Source organism: Geotrypetes seraphini, chromosome 4 (assembly GCF_902459505.1).
Source record: "Geotrypetes seraphini chromosome 4, aGeoSer1.1, whole genome shotgun sequence".
In the NCBI taxonomy this organism is placed as follows: domain Eukaryota; kingdom Metazoa; phylum Chordata; class Amphibia; order Gymnophiona; family Dermophiidae; genus Geotrypetes; species Geotrypetes seraphini.
Window position 1 is genome coordinate 101,349,335 of NC_047087.1, and position 21,781 is coordinate 101,371,115.

Sequence of the window (21,781 nt, forward strand, 5' to 3'; positions counted from 1 at the left end):
TAAGAAGTTATTGAAAAGACACTTATTTTGTAACATGAAATATGGGGAATGAGTTTATTATAATGGTATAAGCGCTAGTCACTGATTTATTGGTATTTTAACCATGGTGTATGTATATATGTTTTAAACACTGTGTATATTCTTATTGTAAACAGTTCAGTAAAAAGCGGGTTATAAATGAATAAAAACAAAACAAACAAAACACTACTCGTAATCTAATTTCATAAAAATAAACACACATATTTACTTACAGGTCCTGGTGTATAACTCACTCGCAATCCTGTGCTAGGTGGGGGCTGCTTCACCCAAAATCTGGTGGAAAGAGCATTCATAATCAGTATGCCATCTGAACTGCAAAGGGTAATGTGAGATACTGAAACCTATTAATGTACGAGGGGCATTCAAATTTATCTACCTGAGTATGAAAGAAAGTAGCAAGCCTGTTGAAACAAGTCTGTGCATGTTGTGACATGTCTCAAGGTTACTCATGCATAGTTGCGGCTCAGTGCGAGTCTAACAGTCCAAAAGACAGGATGCCAAGAAAGTCTTGACTGCTAGATTTGTAGCACCGTTCAGCGATAAAATTTCTCACAGAAGAAGGGAAAAAGCCAAAGGATATCTATGAATGCATGACTACAGTTTATGGTGAGTCTGCCCCGCCCCATCATTCTACAAAGTAAAATTCTGGAACAAGCAGTTTAAGTGGGGTAGAGAGTCCATTGAAGATCACCCTCAGAATGGGCGGCCTGTGAAAGAAACTTCCACAGAAATGTGCAAGAAAGTTGATTTAATTTTATCAGGTAGACGAATTAAGGTTTTCCGAATAGCTAAAGAAATGGGTATCTCGGCAGGTACCTTGGAAAATAATTAATGAAAAGTTGGGCATGACCAAGATTAGTGCAAGATGGGTTCCAAGAAAGCTGACGCCATGTCAGAAGGCCAAGAGGCTCCAGTCCTTGGAGATGCTCTATGAAGACCAAGATAATTGTTTTCATCGTTTGGTGACTAGAGATGAGACTTGGGCTTATCACATAGATCCTGAGTCCAAAATGGAGTCAATGCAGTGGAAGCACAAGTCATATTCCACCCCAAAAAAGTTCAAGACAGAAAAATCTGCAGGCAAAGTCATGGCAACTGTCTTCTGTGACAATGAAGGACTTTGTTTCTGGAATTTATTCCACATAAAACAACCATAACAAGGGAGAGTTACACCAACACAGTGATCGCTTTACGGGAGTCAGTCAAGGAGAAAAGACGAGGAAAACTCACAGCAGGTGTGCTGCTTCTTTATGACAATGCACTGGTCCATATGTCACAACAATCAAAGGCTGCCATCCAATAATGTGGGTTTCAGCAGCTGAACCATCCACCCTACAGTCCTGACCTGCCTCCCTCGGCTTATTTTCTGTTCTGAGAAGAAATATCTGTGAACAACGGTTTTCAAGTGATGAAGATTTCAAGGAAGCTGTGATATCCTGGTTTGAAGGTCAAAAAGAAGAATTCTTTTCCAAGGGGTTAAAGTCATTGCAAAAAAAGTGGATGAAGTGTATGGAGCTATCAGGGGACTATATTGACAAATAAAACAACAATTTTTGTAAACTCTTCTTTCCTACTGAGGTAGATAAATTGACCGCCCCTCGTAATGAAGGTTTTCAACAGCATGTGTACATAAGGCTAATACCTTCTAAAGAATTGTAATACTTGTATTAATGTTATATATGCTGAAGCAAACACTCTGGGCTCTTCATCAATGGTGGCTCAAGTCCATTTATAAATTTAAAAAATAATAAAATGCAAACATCACGATACCAACTTGAAATGAAAGAATACAAGAGCCATGGACAAAAAAATGTATTTTTGAACAGGCTAGGTTTTTTAAATTCCCCCCATTTTGGAACATTCTACAGTAAACGACCAACATGCTTTCCTCAAGGTAAATTGATCAAGAAGTTGAAAAACATTTTGCAGACAAGACATGTACCCTAACATTTTTAAAGGACTTGAAGGCTTTGGTTAAAGCATATTTTGTACATTATCACTAGAATAGCTTTAAGATTTTGATTACAAGTCTGGCTTCCAGCTTGTATGGGTTCTACATCACCTTGCAGAGCCCAGGAAGAATATTAGAGAAGTTGTGAAAATCTATTTGATCCTCTCTTTATATATATATATATATATATATATAAAATCGGAGGTATGTATGTGTGTATGTATGTGTGTGTGTGTGTATGTGCTGCGATCACGCAAAAACGGCTTGACCGATTTGAACGAAACTTGGTATGCAGATCCCTCACTACCTGGGGTGATATGTTCTGGGGGTCTCGCGGCCCTTCTGCACACGTGGGCGGAGCTACAAACAGAAAATCAGATTTCACCCATTCATGTCAATGGAAAAAATGTAAAAAGCTGCCATTCTCACTGTAAGTCAAAAACGGCTTGACCGATTTGAACGAAACTTGGTATGCAGATCCCTCACTACCTGGGGTGATATGTTCTGGGGGTCTCGCGGCCCACCTGCACACGTGGGCGGAGCTACAAACAGAAAATCAGATTTCACCCATTTATGTCAATGGAAAAAATGTAAAAAGCTGCCATTCTCACAGTAATTCAAAAACGGCTTGACCGATTTGAACGAAACTTGGTATGCAGGTCCCTCACTACCTGGGGTGATATGTTATGGGGGTCTCGCGGCCAACAACTCTATGTTGCTTACTCAAGGGTGGGTTCACCCAAGAATTTATATGTTCTTGCTCCTGGAGGTGAAACTAAAATTGTTGTTTATAATCAAGTTTTGCGTTAGTTGTATTGTATTCATTTTGTCAAATATTTCACATTATAATTTGAATATATGTGTGTGTGTGTATGTATGTATGTTCCAGCATAACTCTTCAATGCATGGACAGATTTCAACCAAACTTGACATACACATTACTTACTATCTGAGGACAAACACTGTGGGGGTGGGAAGGGGGGATATGTAAAAATGATTGAAAATGACAGATTTTAGTATCTACCCCATAGTGTTTTCGGGCTCACAGATGAATACTCAGCATAACTCTGAAACGCATGGAGAGATTTCAACCAAACTTGGTACACATATGACTTACTATCTGGGGAAAAATATTGTGCAGGTGGGACGGGGTAAAATACTGTGGGGGTGGGAAGGGGGTGATATGTTAAAATTATCAAAAGCGACAGATATTAATGTCCAACCCATAGTTTTCGGGCTCGCAGAGATGAATACCGACACTCCCGATGCCGTTTAAGTCTAAGTTCAGCCCCATAGAGAGGGACATTCCTTTGGGACATGTGGAGGGTAGGGGGTTGGGACATGGGGGTGGGGCATATGGGACATGTGGGGGGGATAACGTGGGGGGTGGGACATGTGGGACATAGGGGGGTGGGACATGTAGGGGGGTTAGACATTTTGGGATAAATAAATATCCGGGCAACGCCGGGTAATCAGCTAGTATATATATATATATATATATATATATATATATATTCTTTATTCATTTTTAAAACTTCAATTGTGCACAAAAGATGATGCATTTACATAAATTAATATCATTACAGCACAATATACTTAAAAGAATAAAGACAAGACTTATTTTCTCCTACCCACTTTCCAATTTACAAACACCTCATAAAATTACTTGTAATCAACCCTTCTATATTTCTTAACAAATGCCAAAACATATCCCCCTCCCCCCTCCCTGGATGTGGATGTTTTCCCCAAATTATACAAATAAATCAATCTCTACAATATTTAGTTAATGGTTCCCAAACTTCCATAAATTTTTTATAATAACCCTTCTGAATGGACATAAACTTTTCCATTTTAAAGATATATCATAGGGATTCCCACCAGAATGAATAATTTAATCTATCCCAATTTTTCCAGTTCTTTAAAATAAACTCCATGACAACTCCCATCATTATAAACAAAAGTTTGTTATTTTTTGCCAAAATTTGACTTTTTGCCCTCATAAATGTTCCAAATAAAATGGTATCATATGATAGTGCCACTGGATTTTCTAATAAATTATTACCTTGATCTCAAATCTAGCTCCAGAATTTTAGTATCAAAGGACAATAATATAGTAAATGATCTAACGTCCAACTTCCAGATGACAATGCCAACATCTATTAGATTTAGAACTATCTACTCTATGCAAACGAACTGGGGTCCAAAATACTCTATGTAATAAGAAAAAACATGTTTGTCTCATAGATGCAGACGTTGTAAATCTCATCCTCCAAGACCAAATTCGTGGCCATTGAGACGCAGTAATTTGATGCTTTATCTCAATGCTCCAAATGTCACGCAGACCAGTTTTTGGTTTCTTATTCAAAAATCCAGATATTAATTTATACCACTGAGTGGCCTGGTAACCCAGGAAGTCTATCTGAAAACATAAGACCGGCAAGCTATTTTGAACCTCCAAATTTTTCCATTCAGGGAACCCTTCCTGAATGGCCTGCTTCAACTGCAACCATCTATACTTTTGTGTTTTATTAAGACCAAATGTAATGTAGGCCTAGGTTTAAAAGTGCCTAAGTTTGATGGAGAATTGCAGCTAGCAGCGCCTAAGGTCATCTCTGCCCCAAACCACACCTACTTTGACCATGCTTAGACACGATTCCAGCACCTACATTTTTTTAAAATAAGCTTTTGTTTTTTTTAAATAGCATAGTCAATTACTGCATCAATTAAAGCAATTTAAGCTGCAATAAAATCAACTACCATCACCTAACTTATGGCGCTGTTTCTAGAATCCAGGCCTTTTCCGGTTTTGCCCTTTGTAAAAAAAATAATTAAATGAAAGTAATCCAGAAACCATAAAATGGTGTAAAAGAGTGGAATTCAGACCCTCATAAAGATTCCATAAGACATAGAGGGGCATAATTAAAAAATGTCCAAGTCCGTTTTGGGCCGAGTCACTAGTCACCCAAAGTGGGACATGCCAAAAGTCCATTTTTGAAAAATATGTCCAAAATATTATTTTTTCCGAAAATCGTCTAACTGTACGTCCAGACCACTATGTCGTCTATCTTTATACCCCATTTTCGTCCAAAAATTCATCCAACTCATAAACGCCTAGAACAAGATATTTTGGACGTGGGAGTGGCCAGCAGAGTGATGGACTGGACACCCGGACATGGCAACAGAGTAGTGGGGCACCTTACAGGGCACTGCTGTGAACTTCACAAAAAGGATGCCACATAAATATCTCACCATAAGCTGGATTCTGTAACCGATGTCTGTCAAAAAGAACACCGTTACAGAATTCACAGCAACCCCCCCCAGCAAGTATCGCGGCAGGAGAGATGGCTCATCTCCCCTGCCGCGATACCGATCCCAATGTGCCACCAACCGCGGCACATCAGATTGCTATCGTGACAGGAGAGATAATCTCTCCTGCCACGATCCCCCCCTGAAATGACCGAGGCAAGAAGGAGCCCATGCCCTCCTGCCCGAACAACCCCCACCCTCTCCAACATGATCGGGACAAGAGGGAGCACAACCTCTCCTGACGAACAACCCCCCACCCTTCTCGACATGACAGCGAAACAGAAGGAAGTTCTGTAAGGAGCGCATATGAGCTCCAGCCCAAAGTATCACTTCTATCATGGCCACCATTGAACCCAGGACTTAAAGATAGTTCCAGGCCAATAGAGATTTTTTAGCCAGAAGAGCTGAAATCTGGCCTCAAAGCTTCTGTTTGCATGGTTCTGGAATTTTAAAAAAAACTCATTCTGTCTCTATATTGAACAGAACACCCAGGTACTCCAGCGACTGGACTGGCTGCAATTGGCTCTTTTTCAAGTTGACAATCCAGCCCAGACTCTGAAGGGTCACCATGACAGCCTGAACTGCTCTCTCCACTTCCTCTTTCAAGGGGACTTAGGTGAGCCAGTCATCAAAGTAAGGGTGGAAAAGCCAACCCATTTTGCGGCGGTGGGTTGTCTCAGCTACCATCACCTTAGTGAAGGTCCACAGAGCTGTGGCAAGACTAAAGGGCAGGGCCGTGAACTGAAAATGCTGTTCCAGGACATGAAAATGAAGGAAACGCCTGTGATCCACAAAGATGGGAATGTGTAGATATGCTTCCGTCAGGTCCAAAGCTGCTAGGCAACTCCCCTGGCGGCACTGAGGCAAAGCAAAAACGTGGCACTGTGAGAGCCACATTGATGTGCTTGAGATCTAGGATCGGTCTCCGATCCTCGGAGCCTTTCTTGGGCATAATGAAGTATATGGAGTATCTGCCAATGCCCGAGTCTGTGTCTGACACCTATTCAATCGCCTGAATGTCAAACAATCTATTTAGGGTCACTTGGACATGGGTGGTTCTTTCCGGTCAGCCTGAAATCAGGCAGAGAGAAGATGGGCAAACTTCAGCTTGTAGCCATCTCTGATAACTTCCGGTACCCAATGGACAGTCTTGATAGCTTCCCATGCTTCCAGAAAATCCATCAGCCGGCCTCCAATCTTGATCGGGGGGGGGGGGGGGGGGGAGGGGGCAGAAGCCTGACATCATTTGATTTCAAGGGCTGCCAATCTGGACAAGGGGTGGATCTCTGGGACTTTCTATTCCCAGTTAACCTCTGCCATGGGCTCTGAAAGGATCTCTGGGATGAGGATCCAGAAGTGACTAGGCATCCATGGCGTGAGCCTCAAAAGGACCCATGGGTTTGCACTTTTGCAGTCCAAGGTCTGCTGGATGGTGGTTCTGGATGCTAGCCATGAGATCATCCAATCCCTGGCCAAATAACATTTGGCCCCTGAAAGGAAGCCTGCTGAGAATGGCTTTGGATATAGAGTTTCCAGCTCAATGTCTGATCCACAGAATTCAGCGGGCAGAGACATAATAAACAGAGACCTTGCCCATCACCCCGGGCAGGTCTTAAAGAACATAAGCCACATAGTACACTCCCACAAGCAACAGCTGGGATGGTGGCTCTGAAGCCGCTCCTCCTGGGCTACACAATTTAGAGTGGCATGCTTGGACAACAAACATAGAAACATAGAAGATGACGGCAGAAAAGGGCTACAGCCCATCAAGTCTGCCCACTCTGCTTACCCACCCCCTGTCTATGCCCTAATGACCCAATTTTCTTATCTTGACCCTCGTAGGGATCCCACATGGATATCCTATTTATTCTTAAAGTCTGGCACGCTGTCTGCCTCGATTACCTGCACTGGAAGCTTGTTCCAATGATCAACCACTCTCTCTGTGAAGAAATACTTTCTGGTGTCGCCATGAAATTTTTCGCCCCTGAGTTTGAGCGGGTGCCCTCTTGTGGCCAAGGGTCCCTTGAGAAAGAAAATATCATCTTCCACTTCGACACGTCCCGTGAGGTACTTAAATGTTTCGATCATGTTTCCCCTCTCCCTACGTTCCTCGAGAGTGTAGAGCTGCAATTTGTTCAGTCTCTCTTCATACGAGAGACCCTTGAGCCCCGAGATCATCCTGGTGGCCGTCCGCTGAACCGATTCAATTCTGCGCACATCTTTACTGTAATGTGGCCTCCAGAATTTCCACCACAGCAGAGTCAAAGTTTCAAACTGCCTCTTGAGCAACATGTCCAGACTATAATCCTGTTGATTCTTGAGCACCATGCCTCCCTTGCTGGGTAGGGTGTGCGCTTTGTCATCTGAGCCACAAGAAAGTCAATTTTAGTCATGGCAAACACCTGCTGGAACTCCTGGTCCATAGGATACAACTTGGAGCCCCCAGGGTTATCTCATTGTTCAGAAGTCAGAACTTTCATATCCAGATGTCACGGAAAGGCAGTAGATTGAGAGTGGATCCCACTGAGCAGAGAACATTGGGTAGTAGGCTGGGGAGGATCAATTTTATAAGGTTCCTCAGGGTAGCAGACTTGAACAGACTGTGAACAGAGGGGTCTTTGCCCTGGTCCGCAGCAGCACTTACTCCCTGGTTCACTTCACTCAGAATTGCATCATCCTTGAGTGAGGTTTCACTCTGGGAAAGAGGAAAAGCATTCAGATCAACCTCCTCAGTGACCCCATCTGACCAATTGTCGGAGACTGTGGGAGATGCAGGTCTTCTTAGTGGAACAGACGCTGGACTTTGGGAAGGCTGCTTGGCCAATTGCTGTCCAGTGGACCCAGAAGGTGCGCTAATGCCACTGACATAAGCTTGCCAGAGCAAGTTTACATAGTTAGGCATAAAGGACTGAGAATCCCCTACAAGAGGAGGTTTAGAGTGCTTTCTTTTCAATCTAGGGCCATCAGAGCCCTTACTAGGCACTGGCGCCACACTCTGGGACTCAAGAGAGGCTATAACCATCCCCCAACCTTCCAAATAATCTTTTGGCAGCCTTAATGAGGTGATCAGAGGCTGGACCAGAGGTTCCCGCCTCCCCATCTTGTGTGGAGGAACACGCAGCACAAAGATGCTCTTCCAGTTCCCAACCGGAACAAATTTCACATATATTCTTGTTAGTGGAACCAGAGGACTCCATCCCTGGTAATCAGAATCAAAAATCAAGCTTTTTAAAGAAGTCGGAGAACTTAAAAATCCAAAGTGAGAAAAATCCAAGATGGCCACTACCAGGATTTCCTGTTGAAAAAATGGCTGTAATTTCAACAGAAGACAGCAAAAAACAGAGATTTTAGGATTTTTCCAATGAGGAAACAAGGCTACATCAAATTAAACCTTCAAAAACAACAACTTTCGAACCCCCACCCCGCACTGCCCTGTGGGTTATGACTAAGTTTACCATATGGCTCCAGAAAAGGAGGTCAGATTGAGACATCTGGGTTTTATTTCCATTGCTTTCAATGGAAGTAAAACCTAGATGATTCAGTCTATCCTCCTTACTTCTATTGTTTTCAATGGAAGTAAAACCCAGATATCTATCTATCCTCTTTTTTTTCTGGAGTCATATGGTATCCCAGCTATGACAACCCTATTCACAGACCAGACACTGGAAGAAGTGCTGCAGACTGCCTTAGCTCCCTAAGGACAGCTGGAAACCGGAGAGGACCTCTGACTCCAGGAAAGCTGTCTCTTCTGAATCTTCAGCTGCCAGTCAGACCACTGCTGGACTAAGCCTCAACCAAGATCCAAATGCTGCAAAGAGGGGGGAGGAAAGTGCAGCCGATACCATGTACTTTCTGAAGAAACACAATTGGTGCCTGTACAGCATGCACTAGCACTCCTGATCAAGTCAAGGAGTGAGTCAAGCAGTAGGGGAAAACCCAGAGCTCCACAGTTCAGCAGGCTCTCTGAGCAGGTCCCCGCAGGATTCATTTATCATCTGCAGACCAAAGTCTGCTCCTCTCACGCAGGCTAGGCAGTCACTAGAGCTTTACTGGAACATATAGTACTGCATGAAAATTGCAAAAAAGGAAACCGAGCAGATCCAAGTTGCTCATGCAGGCTTGTTTGCTGAAGAAATAACTGACAGAGGGCAGCAGAGAGCAGGGAAAAGGAGGCGGTGCTGAAAATGGTGATCAGCATCTCCTGCAAAGAACTCGAGGAAGCAGATCGAAGACCCTTAGTTCAGCATGCCATCCCTATTGCACTGGAAAGGACCCTAAGTTAACTGGACAAATCTGACCACATACAGTACAGCTCAACTTTTTATCTGGTTTCACTTAGGTGGTTTAGTACTGAATATTGCACTTCACTGGACAAGAGACAGCTGGCCACATAGGCGTTGGAACGGGGGGCCACAGGGGCCATGGTCTCTCCCAAAATTACCTCTCCTGTAGATGATCTAGTGGGGGGAACCCCCCCCCCACACACACACACACACAAACGCACTTCTTGCGAGGCTGGGAGCTTACTACCAGCCAGCATGTCTCTCTAACATGCCCTACCAGTATCTACTTCTCCCCCCTCCTCTCTCCCACCTGCTCACCCTCCCGCTGTGTTTAACTTTTTAGAAAGCACTGCACTGCTGCTGGCCCACCCTCTCTTACAACTTCTTGTTTCTGATAGGCCGGCCGCAGTGGAGAGAAAATGCTGAGGCTAGCAGCAGCACGGCGCGCTTTCTATGATGTTAAATGCACTTTTCTATGAAGTTAAATGCTGCAGGCGGGTAAGCAGGTGGGAAGGGGGAGGAGTAGATGCCTGCTGGAGCGCATTACAGAGTGCCGACAGCTAGGTATAGAAGGGAGAAGCATGTGGGTCTGGGGAAGGTAGAAATATGGACAGAAGTAAGAGAAGGAAAGATGGACATGGGGAAAGGGTGAAATGGATGTGGAGGCGGCAAGATGGGTAGAGGGAGATTGATTCAGGGAGGGGACAGAAGGGGGAGGGAGAGATATGTACAGAGGAAGTAAGAGAGGGAGAGATGGACATGAGGGAAGGTGGAGGGGGAGAAATGGATGTGGAGGGGGCAAGATTGGGAGAGGGAGAGAGATTCAGGGAGGGGACAGAAGAGGGAGGGAGAAATGGACAACTCGAGGAAAGAAAAAGGAAGAGAAGACATGGCTAGGAACAGGAGGAGGCAGTGGCGTACCTAGGGTATGTGGCACCTGGGGCCCATCATTTTTTGACCCCCCCCATGTAAAAAAATATTTTATGTAATGACCATGAAACGGAATAAATGGTCAGAATAGAAACAGGCAGTGAAAATTTTCTTGTATTGAACCTCATACATGTAACCATTATTCCAAACATACCATAACATAACATAAATTATGTCTGAATTGTCATGACATCAGAAGTACATATGGAGTAGTTGCAGGTGATGCTTGGGACAGTTCTGATTATGTTAGTTCGGTTTTATGTGTTTTTTGAATAGAAGGGTTTTTATTTCTTTTTGAAGGTTTTGCAGTCTGTGGTCGATGTCAATTGGTTGTAGAGTTGGGGGTCGAGTGTTGCAGCTCGAATGGCTAGGAGGTTGTCGAACAGTTTTTTTCTTTTGACGTTTTTAGTTGGAGGGTGTGTGAATGGTGCGAGAGTTCTCCTATGTCTGTTTGAAGTAGATTGAATTATTTAGCTGAAGAAATTAGTTACCCCCTCATCCCACACACATTAATTCTCTTCCATTTTTGTTCCCATTATAAAAAACACTGATAAGTTCCCAGAAAAAAAATACATTAAAATAAGAAGTGAAAACAAAGGCCCCTACAGATGAGAACATAACATAAGAATAGCCTAACTGGGTCAGACCAATGGTCCATCATGCCCAGTAGCCCATTCTCATGGTAGCCAATCCAGGACACTAATACCTGGTCAAAACCCAAAGAGTAGCAACATTCCATGCTACCGATCCAGGGCAAGCAGACACTTCCCCCATGTCTTAATAACAGATTATGGACTTTTCCTCCAGGAATTTGTCCAAATCTTTCTTAAAACCAGCTACACTATCTGCTTTTATCATAACTTCTGGACACTTCATTTTTAAGTTTAGATCTTTCCTTTCAAACAGAGACCTTGCTAGATGTCAAATACAGCACAAGGTAACTTCACATGGACTTAGCTGTGCAGGAAATGTGAATCTCCTCATACACCCACCATACAGTGCAAAAATGTGCAAAGGTCTGTTTTTTTCTTTCGATCACTACATAGCCTAATGCCACACAAGCAGCGCTGTTACAAACATATTCTGTAGGTCAATGCTAAGGATAACAAAGTTTCCTTCCTTGGACCAGAAGGAGATACTGATAAACCACTGGAAGAGATCCCAAAACAACACCCAAAGACCCACTCAGTGTGTGAACCAGTTGAGTGGAGTGGACTAACTGGGGGGGAGGAAATGGGCCCGGAGTTTGCTCAGCAGAATTTCCCAGACCACCTCTTCCTCTCAACACATTGACACGCTGCCACCACCACCACTAGGAACACCTCACTGGGTAGGCCAGCTATGCTATAAACTTTATAAAACACATTATTATATTTTCTTATAAAGCACATATTTTAACTGAACTCTCTGACATCCTCAGCCTTTCCATTCACAAAAATAGAAGGAAGAAAAGTTCCCGTTTCCTGCTGTCTCATGTCCCCGGCCTATACAATATTTTTTTTCTGCAGACCCTTCAAAAGTCTGACCAAATCCTCGTTTCACTTGCATTATAAAGTACTGAGGATGCCATCTCTCCCCAATCCCAGGTCCTAAAGTCTAAGACAGTAGTGCAAATTAATGCTGCCAGATTCAGGAAAAAAAAATTTGATTCGATTCAGCCTATTGAATTGGTTTTTCAATTCGATTTTCCTGCCCAGTTGGGTGATTTTTTTCAAAACTCCTGGTGGGTTTTATAGCTTTTTCACCCCCTTTGGCTTCTCCTAACCACACTGGCGCTGTGGTGTAAATAAAATAAAGAAACAAAAAGGACTTTTCCTCTCTCTGTTAAATCCTATCTCACGTTTGCGGTCCAACACCAGCTCTGGCAGGATACACATTTCAAATCTGACATATTGTAATCACAAAACAGAAAATAAAATTAATTTTTCTACCTTTTGTTGTCTGGTTATATTTCAAATCTTGTTGGTCCAAGGCTCTGGTTTTCTTCTGATAACTTGCTTGCCAGGGTCTCCTTCTTTCTGCATGCTAACCATCCATCTGCCAACTCTGTCCTTCCTTTCCATTTCCCTTCCCTCCCCAGGAAGTCTAGTATCTTTCCTTTTTTTCATCTCCCTCCACAGATCCACCTTTTCTTAACTACCCTTTCATCCGGTATCTCTCCCTCCTTCCCCACCACCCCAGAGTCCACCATCTCTCCCTTTCTTTTCCCAATTACTTTCCTATCCAGTATCTCTATCCCTCCTCCACACCATCCCTTGTGTCCAATTTCTCTCCCTTTCTGTTCCTTCCCTCCCTCCCTAAATCCCATGGTCCATCATCTCTCTCCCTCTCTTCTATTTTCAGACCCATTATTTCTTCCCCCCCCCCAAAGTTTGGCATATGCACATCTCTTTGAACACCCCCTTCCCTCCGTGTACTTCTAAACCAGGGTCCCCCCAAAGGCCTGTCCCCCTTAAAGGTCTGCCTGTCCCCCCTTGAAGACTTGCACCCCCTTGAAGGCCTGTCCCACCCCCTTGTAGGCCTGTCCCCCCCTTGAAGGTCTGTACCCCCTGAAGGCCTGCACCCCCCCGAAGGCCTGTCCCCCCCTTGAAGGCCTGTCCCACCCCCTTGTAGGCCTGTCCCACCCTTGAAGGCCTGCCTGCCTGTCCCCCCCTTGAAGACCTGTCCCCCCCTTGAAGGCCTGCACCCCCTTGAAGGTCTGCACCCCCCCAAAGGCCTGTCCCCCCCTTGAAGGCCTGCACCCCCCCGAAGGCCTGTCCCCCCCCTTGAAGGCCTGTCCCACCCCCCCCTGTAGGCCTGTCCCACCCCCTTGTAGGCCTGTCCCCCCTTGAAGGCCTGTCTGCCTGTCCCCCCCTTAAAGGCCTGCACCCCCTTGAAGGTCTGCACCCCCCCCCAAAGGCCTGCACCCTCCCCCGAAGGCCTGCCCCCCCCTTGAAGGCCTGTCCCACCCCCTTGTAGGCCTGTCCCTCCCCCTTGTAGGCCTGTCCCCCCCTTGAAGGCCTGCCTGCCCCCCCTTAAAGGCCTGTCCCTCCCCCTTGAAGGCCTGCACCCCTTGAAGGTCTGCACACACCCCGAAGACCTGTCCCCCCCTAGAAGGCCTGCCTCCCCCCTTGAAGGCCAGCCTGTCCCCCCCCTTGAAGGTCTGCCTGCCTGCCTGTTACCCCCCTCCCCCTTGAAAGCCAGCCTGCCTGCCTGCCTGCCCACCCGCCCCACCCTGAAGGCCTGATGCCCCGACCCACTCCGAAGGACCGCTCGCCCCCTGGCCTCCCCGCACCACCTATGAAGCAGCCGCAGCAGGATAGCGACGTCAGCGATCCCTGCGCTGCTTAGGCGCTGCTTCCTGCACTGCGGCCCCGCCCCTCCTCTGACGTCAGAGGAGGAGCGGGATTGCGGCGCAGGAAGCAGCGCCCAAGCAGCTCAGGAATCGCTGACGTCGCGATCCTGCTTCAGGCTGCTTCATAGGTGGTGCAGGAAGGTCAGTGGGGCGAGCGGTCCTTCGGGGGTGGGGGGGGACTGAACGGCAAGGCCGGGAGTACCCCCTCAGGACTGGCATCCGGGGCGGACCGCCCCTCCCGCCCCCCCTTGGTACGCCACTGGGCGGAGGCAATATGGACTGGGGACTGTGAGACGTGAGAGATGTTATGCTTGGGAGCACACCGGGACCTTTGGCCATACTCTGCTGCTGCTACCTGTGGCTTTATGAAAAGAGAAGTGCAGCTGGATAGAATGAGGAGGAGACCTACTTGGAAGTTTTAGAGCAGTGTTCTTCAACTGCCGGTCCGTGGACCGGTGCCAGTCTGCAAAAATTTTCTGCCAGTCCACAGGGCCAGCATGTCCATGTCCAGCATGTCCAGCATGTTCTTTAGCCATCAGTCCATGGTGCGATCAACGCGGCATCTTCGGGCCAGTTCCCTGAGTGCTGCAGTGCACAAAGCCATGGAAAAAGGCTCCTACCTGCGTCCTGCGCCTGAATCGTAAGCCTTCTCTCTGATGTCGCAATGTCAAAGGGAAGGCTTCCAGATGAGGCGTGAGGAGTTGCTGCCCACAGCTTTGTGCAATGCAGCACTCAGGGAGCCAGCCCGAAGAAGCTGCGTTGATCGCACCATAGACCGGTCCAAAGATAACACCGGGGGGGGGGGGGGGGCAGGCCAGAAGGCAAGGCAAGGCACATGGAGGGAGAGAGACAACAACGGTAGGAGAAATGCTTTTATTTTTTTTATTTAGTGATTGATTTGTTTGTTCAGGAAGAAATGCATTTGTTTCTTTTCCTCTGGGGTTGTACTGCTTGCAGAGTCTTGCATCTTAGGGTTTGTTTGTAAATATTAATACTTTTCATTTTTGGTCCTGCATTTGCATGGGGTTATCTATTTTCTGGTAGGAATGAATGTTGAAAAGCATACAGTGCGCTTTGTGTATTTTAATTTTGTGGTTAACCATTATGTGTTGTTAATACAATTATATTGTGTGTATATATGAAAAATGAATGGAAAAAATGGTGTTACAATTAGTACTATTATGGGGGCGGGGTCTGGGGCAGAGATTGAGTGGAGATGAGCATGACTTAGCCCATTGTTCTTCAACTGCCAGTCTGTAGACCGATGCCGGTCCACAAAATAATTATTTTATTTCTGCCGATCCATAGGTGTCAAAAGGTTGAAGAACACTGTTTTAGAGCCAGCCAGAACACAGGTACAGACTCTTTGGAGGGGGCATGAACTTGGGACACAGGAGAGAAGGAGGGAGGGGGTATGAATTTGGGACATAGGATGGAAGGATGGGTGAAAGAGATGCTGAGGTGGGGAGGGAATAGAAAGGGAGAATTGTTAAGCATGGGTGTGAGTAAGAGGGAAAGAGATGGTGTATACTTCTCCCTCCGTATTCACTGTGATAGGGGATTAACAGAACCGCAAATACTGAAAAATCACGAATAATTTTTTTATATGTTATTTGCTGTTTTCTATTAAAAACTATCGTGAATATGGTGAAACCACGAATAACATGGTGGGAGACCTGGCCTGTTTCTGAAGGAGAGGAGGCAAAAACAAGGTGAAAAAAGTCCTAGGAATCAGCGATTTTCTATGTAAACACTTAAAGTCGGCGATTTCTCTACGCAAGCTGATGTAATTTGGGGGGAGGAGCCAGCAAGCTAAAAAACATGAATAATCAAAACTGCGAATGCTGAAACCGTGAATACGGAGGGAGAAGTGTACATGGGGAAAGGAAGAAAGAGGAGAATTATTGGACATGGTGATGGAGAGGTGTGAGGTGGAGAGAGATAAGAGGGAGAAATTTTGGATGTGGTGGTGGAGAGGAACAGTGGGACAGATGGAAATGGATGCAAGAGGGAGGAATGTTGGACATGATGGTGGAAGGAATGGAGGAAGAGATGTGGCATAGAGCTGGAGAAGGGTGATAGAAGCAGAAATGTTGGACATGGGACTGGTGGGCAGGGGCGAAAGATACTGCACACAGTCCAGGAGATAAGAGAGAGAGAAATATTGCATGTGGCAGTAGAGGGGGTGGGAGAGAGGCACCCTGGATCCCTCTCTCTCTCTTTCCCCATTCCCTTTGCAGCAAGGAAGGGAATGAGAGAGAGGAAGACGTTGCACATGGGGGTGGAGGAGAGAAGAAGAAATGCTGTGCAGTGGTGGGAAGGGGAAAAAGAATGCACTTTGTGTAGTTTAATTTTGTGGTTACCATTGTGTATTATTAATAAGATTATATTATGTGTATATGAAAAATGAATGGAAGAAATGGTGTTTACAATTAGTACTATTATTATGGGGGTGAGGTCTGGGGAGGAGCTTGGGTAGGTCTGGGGCGGTGTCTAGGTTGGAGCTTTTGGACCCCCCAAACAAAAAGGAGAACCCACGCACTATTCACACACCCTCCAACCAAAAACATCAAAAGAAAGAAACTGTACGAAAACCTCCTAGCCACTCGAGCTGCAACACTCGACCTCCAACTCTACAACCTTTTGACCTCGACCACAGACTACAAAACCTTCAAAAAAGAAATAAAAACCCTTCTATTCAAAAAACACATAAAACTGAACTAACTCAATCTAACTAAATGTCCCAAGCATCACCTGCAACTACTCCATATGTACTTCTAATACCATGACAATTCAAATGTAATCCTTAGCAACTCAAAGAAATGTACAAACTACTCCCTAAATACTTCTAATGTCCTGACAAACCACTTGTAATCTGCCTTGAACCGCAAGGTAATGGCGGAATAGAAATTCCTAATATAATGTAATTCCACTGCCTTTGGCTGGCCATATAAACTCAGATAGATATTCAAAGCAAATTCTCACACCCAAAAATAATCTTTAATTTTGAAAGTAAGCTTAGAGAACCATAAGTTTATGCTTCTCTATAGGTGAAGGCAACTGGTAAAAAATTATTTGACATGCTGAAACACAGTGATCTCTGGGCTCCCATGGATAAAGTAGACTCTGTACAATTATGTAGGGGTGGTAACTCCTGCAAATGCTTAGTAAAATTTCATACAAAGCACTAAAGCTATGAAAACATTGCTCTGACAGTGGGCTGTCTTTGATGATGTCACCTACTTGTGAAGGCTGTTATCCTGCTTATTCTTAGCTGAAAAGAGATTTTCTTGCATAAATCTTGAATAGTATTTGTATACATATAACAAATCTGCTCCTTAATATGAATTTGTTAGAGGCATTTCCTATGATTTATTTTGTCTTCTTTTTTTAACCTCAAATGTAAAATCAATAAAATAATCCTGATATTGGAGTATATAGTTGTAAGATTGTAATTTCATTTATATCTAACCTGGGAAAGTCCACACCTACATTCTTCATAATAACGCTGACAGAGTGAGTGCAGCCCTCTTTGAGAACGCCAAAATCTACCTTATGTGGCATGAGATGAAAGCCACCAGGTAGGGGCTTCATATTATTTATGTTTTTCCACAATCCAGAATGTTCTACACCGGCAAACTGGAATCAAAGGTAAAGAAGTTTGGTTTATATATACACATTTATATTTACTGAAAAGGATATATTTGGCAAGAAGAAATGTGCACACATTTTTGAATATAAATCCACATTATGAATACCACAGCGTATATATATATATATATATATTTTAAATTGAGGATTTAAATTGAAAAAAAAAAATTCTGTATTTATCCAGGGATATTATCTTCCATGTACAGCTGCAAGAATACAAGCGAAGCTAAGCTGAAATTTTTTTATTCGTTTCCAAGTGTTAAGGCAGTTTGGAACAAGATTCATTTTTCCTGCTTAATCCCTTAAGACCTCAGAATTCTAGGTCACTGAATTTTCAGCTCTTGTTCTACTACATAATTCTTGCATAAGCATAGCAGCAATCAAACCTTTGTCTTGAGTACTGATGATGGTTTAGAGCTAAGAATGGAAGCTGGTAGTTTTACTCTCTCTTTCCTTGGTTGCCCGGTGACATCCACCATCAAGCTTTGGAAGCGGGAACTTTTTTTTCCTCCAGAAGATATAGGAGCAAAATTAAGTACCGGTATGTCTTCTTTATCTGTTAAAATGGGAAGAATATTTTACTTTGTGCTATAGAGAATTTATTTTGAATAAGATTAGGATTCTAGTCCTTTCAGAAGAAAAAGCAGAGGATAGCAGTTACATAGTTCTGATACATATGTAACAGAGCCTTTGATGGGGAAAAAAAATTGAAGCAACAAGTTCTTGAAGCTAAGGGCTTTTTAGAATGGTGAACTTGTGTGGTGCTTCCGGTGTCTGTATTATCATGAAGAGCAGGGGGGACTTTGTGAGGACTATGTAACTACTGACTTCACAGAACCCATGTTACAGGGAAGTAGCTTTATTTTCTCCAAGGACAAGCATGTCATACAGTTCTGAGTGACACATGGAAATCCCTAGCTGCAGTTTGCTTTTAACAAAAAAGGAAACAATGGAAAAATAGAGGGCTAGAGTCACTAAGGACACAGATCATGTCCCGACCATTTGGCAACCACTTTGCGACCCAATTTTCCTCCAACCCGATTCACCAACCTTGTGGCCGATCATCCTCCGATTTGAACAGGCAAATGAGGGGAAACGAAACGGCATGCAAAGTAGGAAGGACGCAGTTTCATTAAACTAAAGAAGGCAAACCGACTGGGCTGGCCAATCCAAAAACAAGTGACTGGTGAGGACCAGTCGCTTGAGCAAAAACCCTACTCTCTACCCCGATTCTCCTGCACTTGGTGCCCTGGTCTCTGCCCCGATTCTGCTTCTCTGCCCTGATTCTCATGCTCTTGGTGCCCTGTTCTCTGCCCCGATCCTGCTTCTCTGCTCTCTGCTCCGATCTCCTGCTTCTCCTGCTCTCTGACCTGATTCTGCTTCACTGCCCTGACTCCGTGGTTTTAACCCGTGGTGTAGCCTTGCTTTCAACCCATGGGTTAAAACCACGGGCTAGTGAAAGTTTCCTGCTTGATAACCCCCCCAAAAAAATTTCAAATGCAGTGAGCATGCACAGACCATCTACAGGCAAAGGAGATGGTCTGCACATGCGTCAGGATCACTGGAGAGCAATTCATGCGGTCAGTGGGGGGGGAGGGGGGAATGATTATGATCGCCCTCATTTGCATGAGGGCACTTCGTGAATCAGGCCCCCGGCCACGGATCGGATCGCTCACAGATCGGATCCAATCCGTGGCCTTAGTGAATCTAGCCCAGAGTGCTGATGTTTTCTATGGCTTTAAATTTTTAAGAAGGTAACCTGAAGTTTAATGAAAGATCCAAGGGGGAAAAGTGGGGAGGAAGGAGTTGGATTCTAAACCTCAAAGAATTTCCTCATGACACATATGAAAAATCTACTGTTGCATCAGGAATTCCTTTTCAAACAACAGTGTAATGTGAATGTGTGGAAAGCTTTGAAAATCTCTTACATGGAGTCCAGTCTCAGGACCACTACTGATGCTACCATAAGTAGTTCTGACACTATGGGCTAGATTCACTAAGGCCATGGATCAAGTTTCAAGTTTTATTTTAGTTTGATGAATCACTTATTTAGTTTTACTAAGTGAGATACAACATTAATAATAAAAAAAAAAGCATATATTTAAACATATCGTTTAAAATTTAAAATAATGGGTTAGACAGACAGACTTACAGACTAATCAATACACAAGGTAAAGAGGGACAGAACTACAATTCAATATTTTAAAGTACAGAAGAGAACCATAATAGAAGAGAACATTAGGGAGGGAAAAATGGAAACCTGAAAGAAACTAATGTAAAAATTTGAACATAATTTAAAGATTAAAGGCATCTTTAAAAAGGAAACTCTTTAAGTTACTTTTAAAATGACTCAAATTATTTTCCTGTGTGATCTGATCCGTGGACAGGGGGCTGATTCACAAAGCACCCTCATGCAAATAAGGGCGATCTTAATCATGCCCCTCACTGACCGCACGAATCGCTCTCCAGAAATCCTGACGCATGTGCAGACCATCTCCTTTGCCTGTAGATCAAAGGTGTCAAAATCCCTCCTCGAGGGCCGCAATCCAGTTGGGTTTTCAGGATTTTTCCAATGAATAAGCATGAGATCTATTAGCATACAATGAAAGCAATGCATGCAAATAAATCTCATGCATATTCATTGGGGAAATTCTGAAAACCAGACTGGATTGCGGCCCTTGAGGGACTTTGACACCCCTGCTGTAGATGGTTTGCACATGCTCACTGCACTTTAAACATTTTTTTTTTTTGTTATTAAGCTGGAAACATTTGTGAGTCTGTGGTTTTAACCTGTGGGTTGAAAGCAGGGCTGCACAGCGGGTTAAAACCATGGAGTCGGGGCAGAGAGCAGGAGATTAGAACAGAGAGCAGAGAAGCAGAATCGGGGCAGAGAGCAGGGCACCAAGAGCAGGAGAATCGGGGCAGAGAGTAGGGTTTTTGCTCAAGCGACTGGTCCTCACCTGTCGCTTGTTTTTGGAATGGCCAGCCCAGTTGGTGTGCCTTCTTTAGTTTAGTAAATTGCATCCTTCCTACTTTACATGCCGTTTCCCCTCATTTGCATGATTGGATCAGAGGATCATTGGCCACGAGGTTAGTGAACCGGGTTGGAGGAAAATCGGGTCACAAAATGGTTGGGACACAATCCTTAGTGAATCTAGCCCTATGAGTCTTGCATGTACTTTGATGGTCAACTTTGCCTAGGCATGTCTGAAAGAGATGTACTCTGTTATCCAGATTGAAAAGGTACATTTGGCTATATCAGTCTCAAGGTAATTGGGGCTAAAATGAAAATCTGGCTGTAATTTAATCCACTCCAAGTAGAAAGTAAATCATCTCTTGAAATCCAAAGTGTTCAAGATACATCCACCTTCATGATAATGTGGCCTTGGGAAAATACTAGGACAACTGATTGGTTATAGTACTAATATTACTACTATTATTAATTGTTTCAATAGTGTTACCAGACATATGCAGCTCTGTACAGTCACAAAGAAGACAGTTCCTGCTCAAGAGCTTACAATCTAAACAAACAAGACAGAAACAGGATGTCATAGATATAGTTAAGGGGAACGGTTAATCTGCTGGCTAGGTTGGTGGGAAGTGGGGAGTAGGGTTATGGATTGAATGCTCCATCAAAAAGATGAGTTTCAGTCTGTTTTTAAACAAGGGAAGGGGCGCCTTGATAAAACTACCCACTCACCTAAGGATCAGGGTCTGTAAATTCTACTTTTATACTCAAATCAATACCCTATATGGAACTGACAAAAGGCTCTACAACACTAAAAGGCCTCAATCAAACACACCATACATTCACACAACCACAAGTGGAAAAACCAAAAGAAGAACAGGAAAGAAACAAAGAAAAAAAGAAAGAAATGGAGAAAAAGCCTCAGTTCTGCTTCATCTGGCAAAAAACTCCACTTCATAAGATAACCTCTTGCACATATGAACATAAAAAGTGAAAAAAAATGAAAAAAGGCACTGAAATAGCCTGTAGAGTAATGCCATACAGCACGCCAGGGAACAAAACCCCAAACCGTGATATTGTGGGTAATTGAGCACTTCCGCACTACAGTCACTGATATTGCATAGGAAGCAGAATAAAACAGAAAAACTTAGCTGCCAATAATGTCCAGGTTCTCTTCAATCCCATCTCTCAATCCTAGACCCTGCACCTAGTTGACCCGACGGGGAACTCTCCATTTCGCTTCGTCTCGCTGCATCAGGGGTATCAGTTCCACTGCTTCACAAGCAATATATCAAGACCCACTGTGCATATCAGGCTCC

At 44.2% G+C, this 21,781-nt stretch overlaps 1 protein-coding gene across 2 annotated transcripts in view; it reads right to left on the bottom strand.

Moving 5' to 3' along the window:
- SPAG17 (sperm associated antigen 17) overlaps nt 1–21,781 on the bottom strand; it is a 742,651-nt gene that overhangs the window by 29,109 nt on the left and 691,761 nt on the right. For both annotated transcript variants that reach the window (XM_033941513.1, XM_033941512.1), the window contains exons 44-46: nt 17,881–18,050; nt 17,316–17,482; nt 252–312 (exon numbers count right to left, since the gene is read on the bottom strand). In XM_033941513.1, the coding sequence (XP_033797404.1) occupies nt 252–312; nt 17,316–17,482; nt 17,881–18,050 (398 nt within the window). The remainder of the gene's footprint in view (nt 1–251; nt 313–17,315; nt 17,483–17,880; nt 18,051–21,781) is intronic.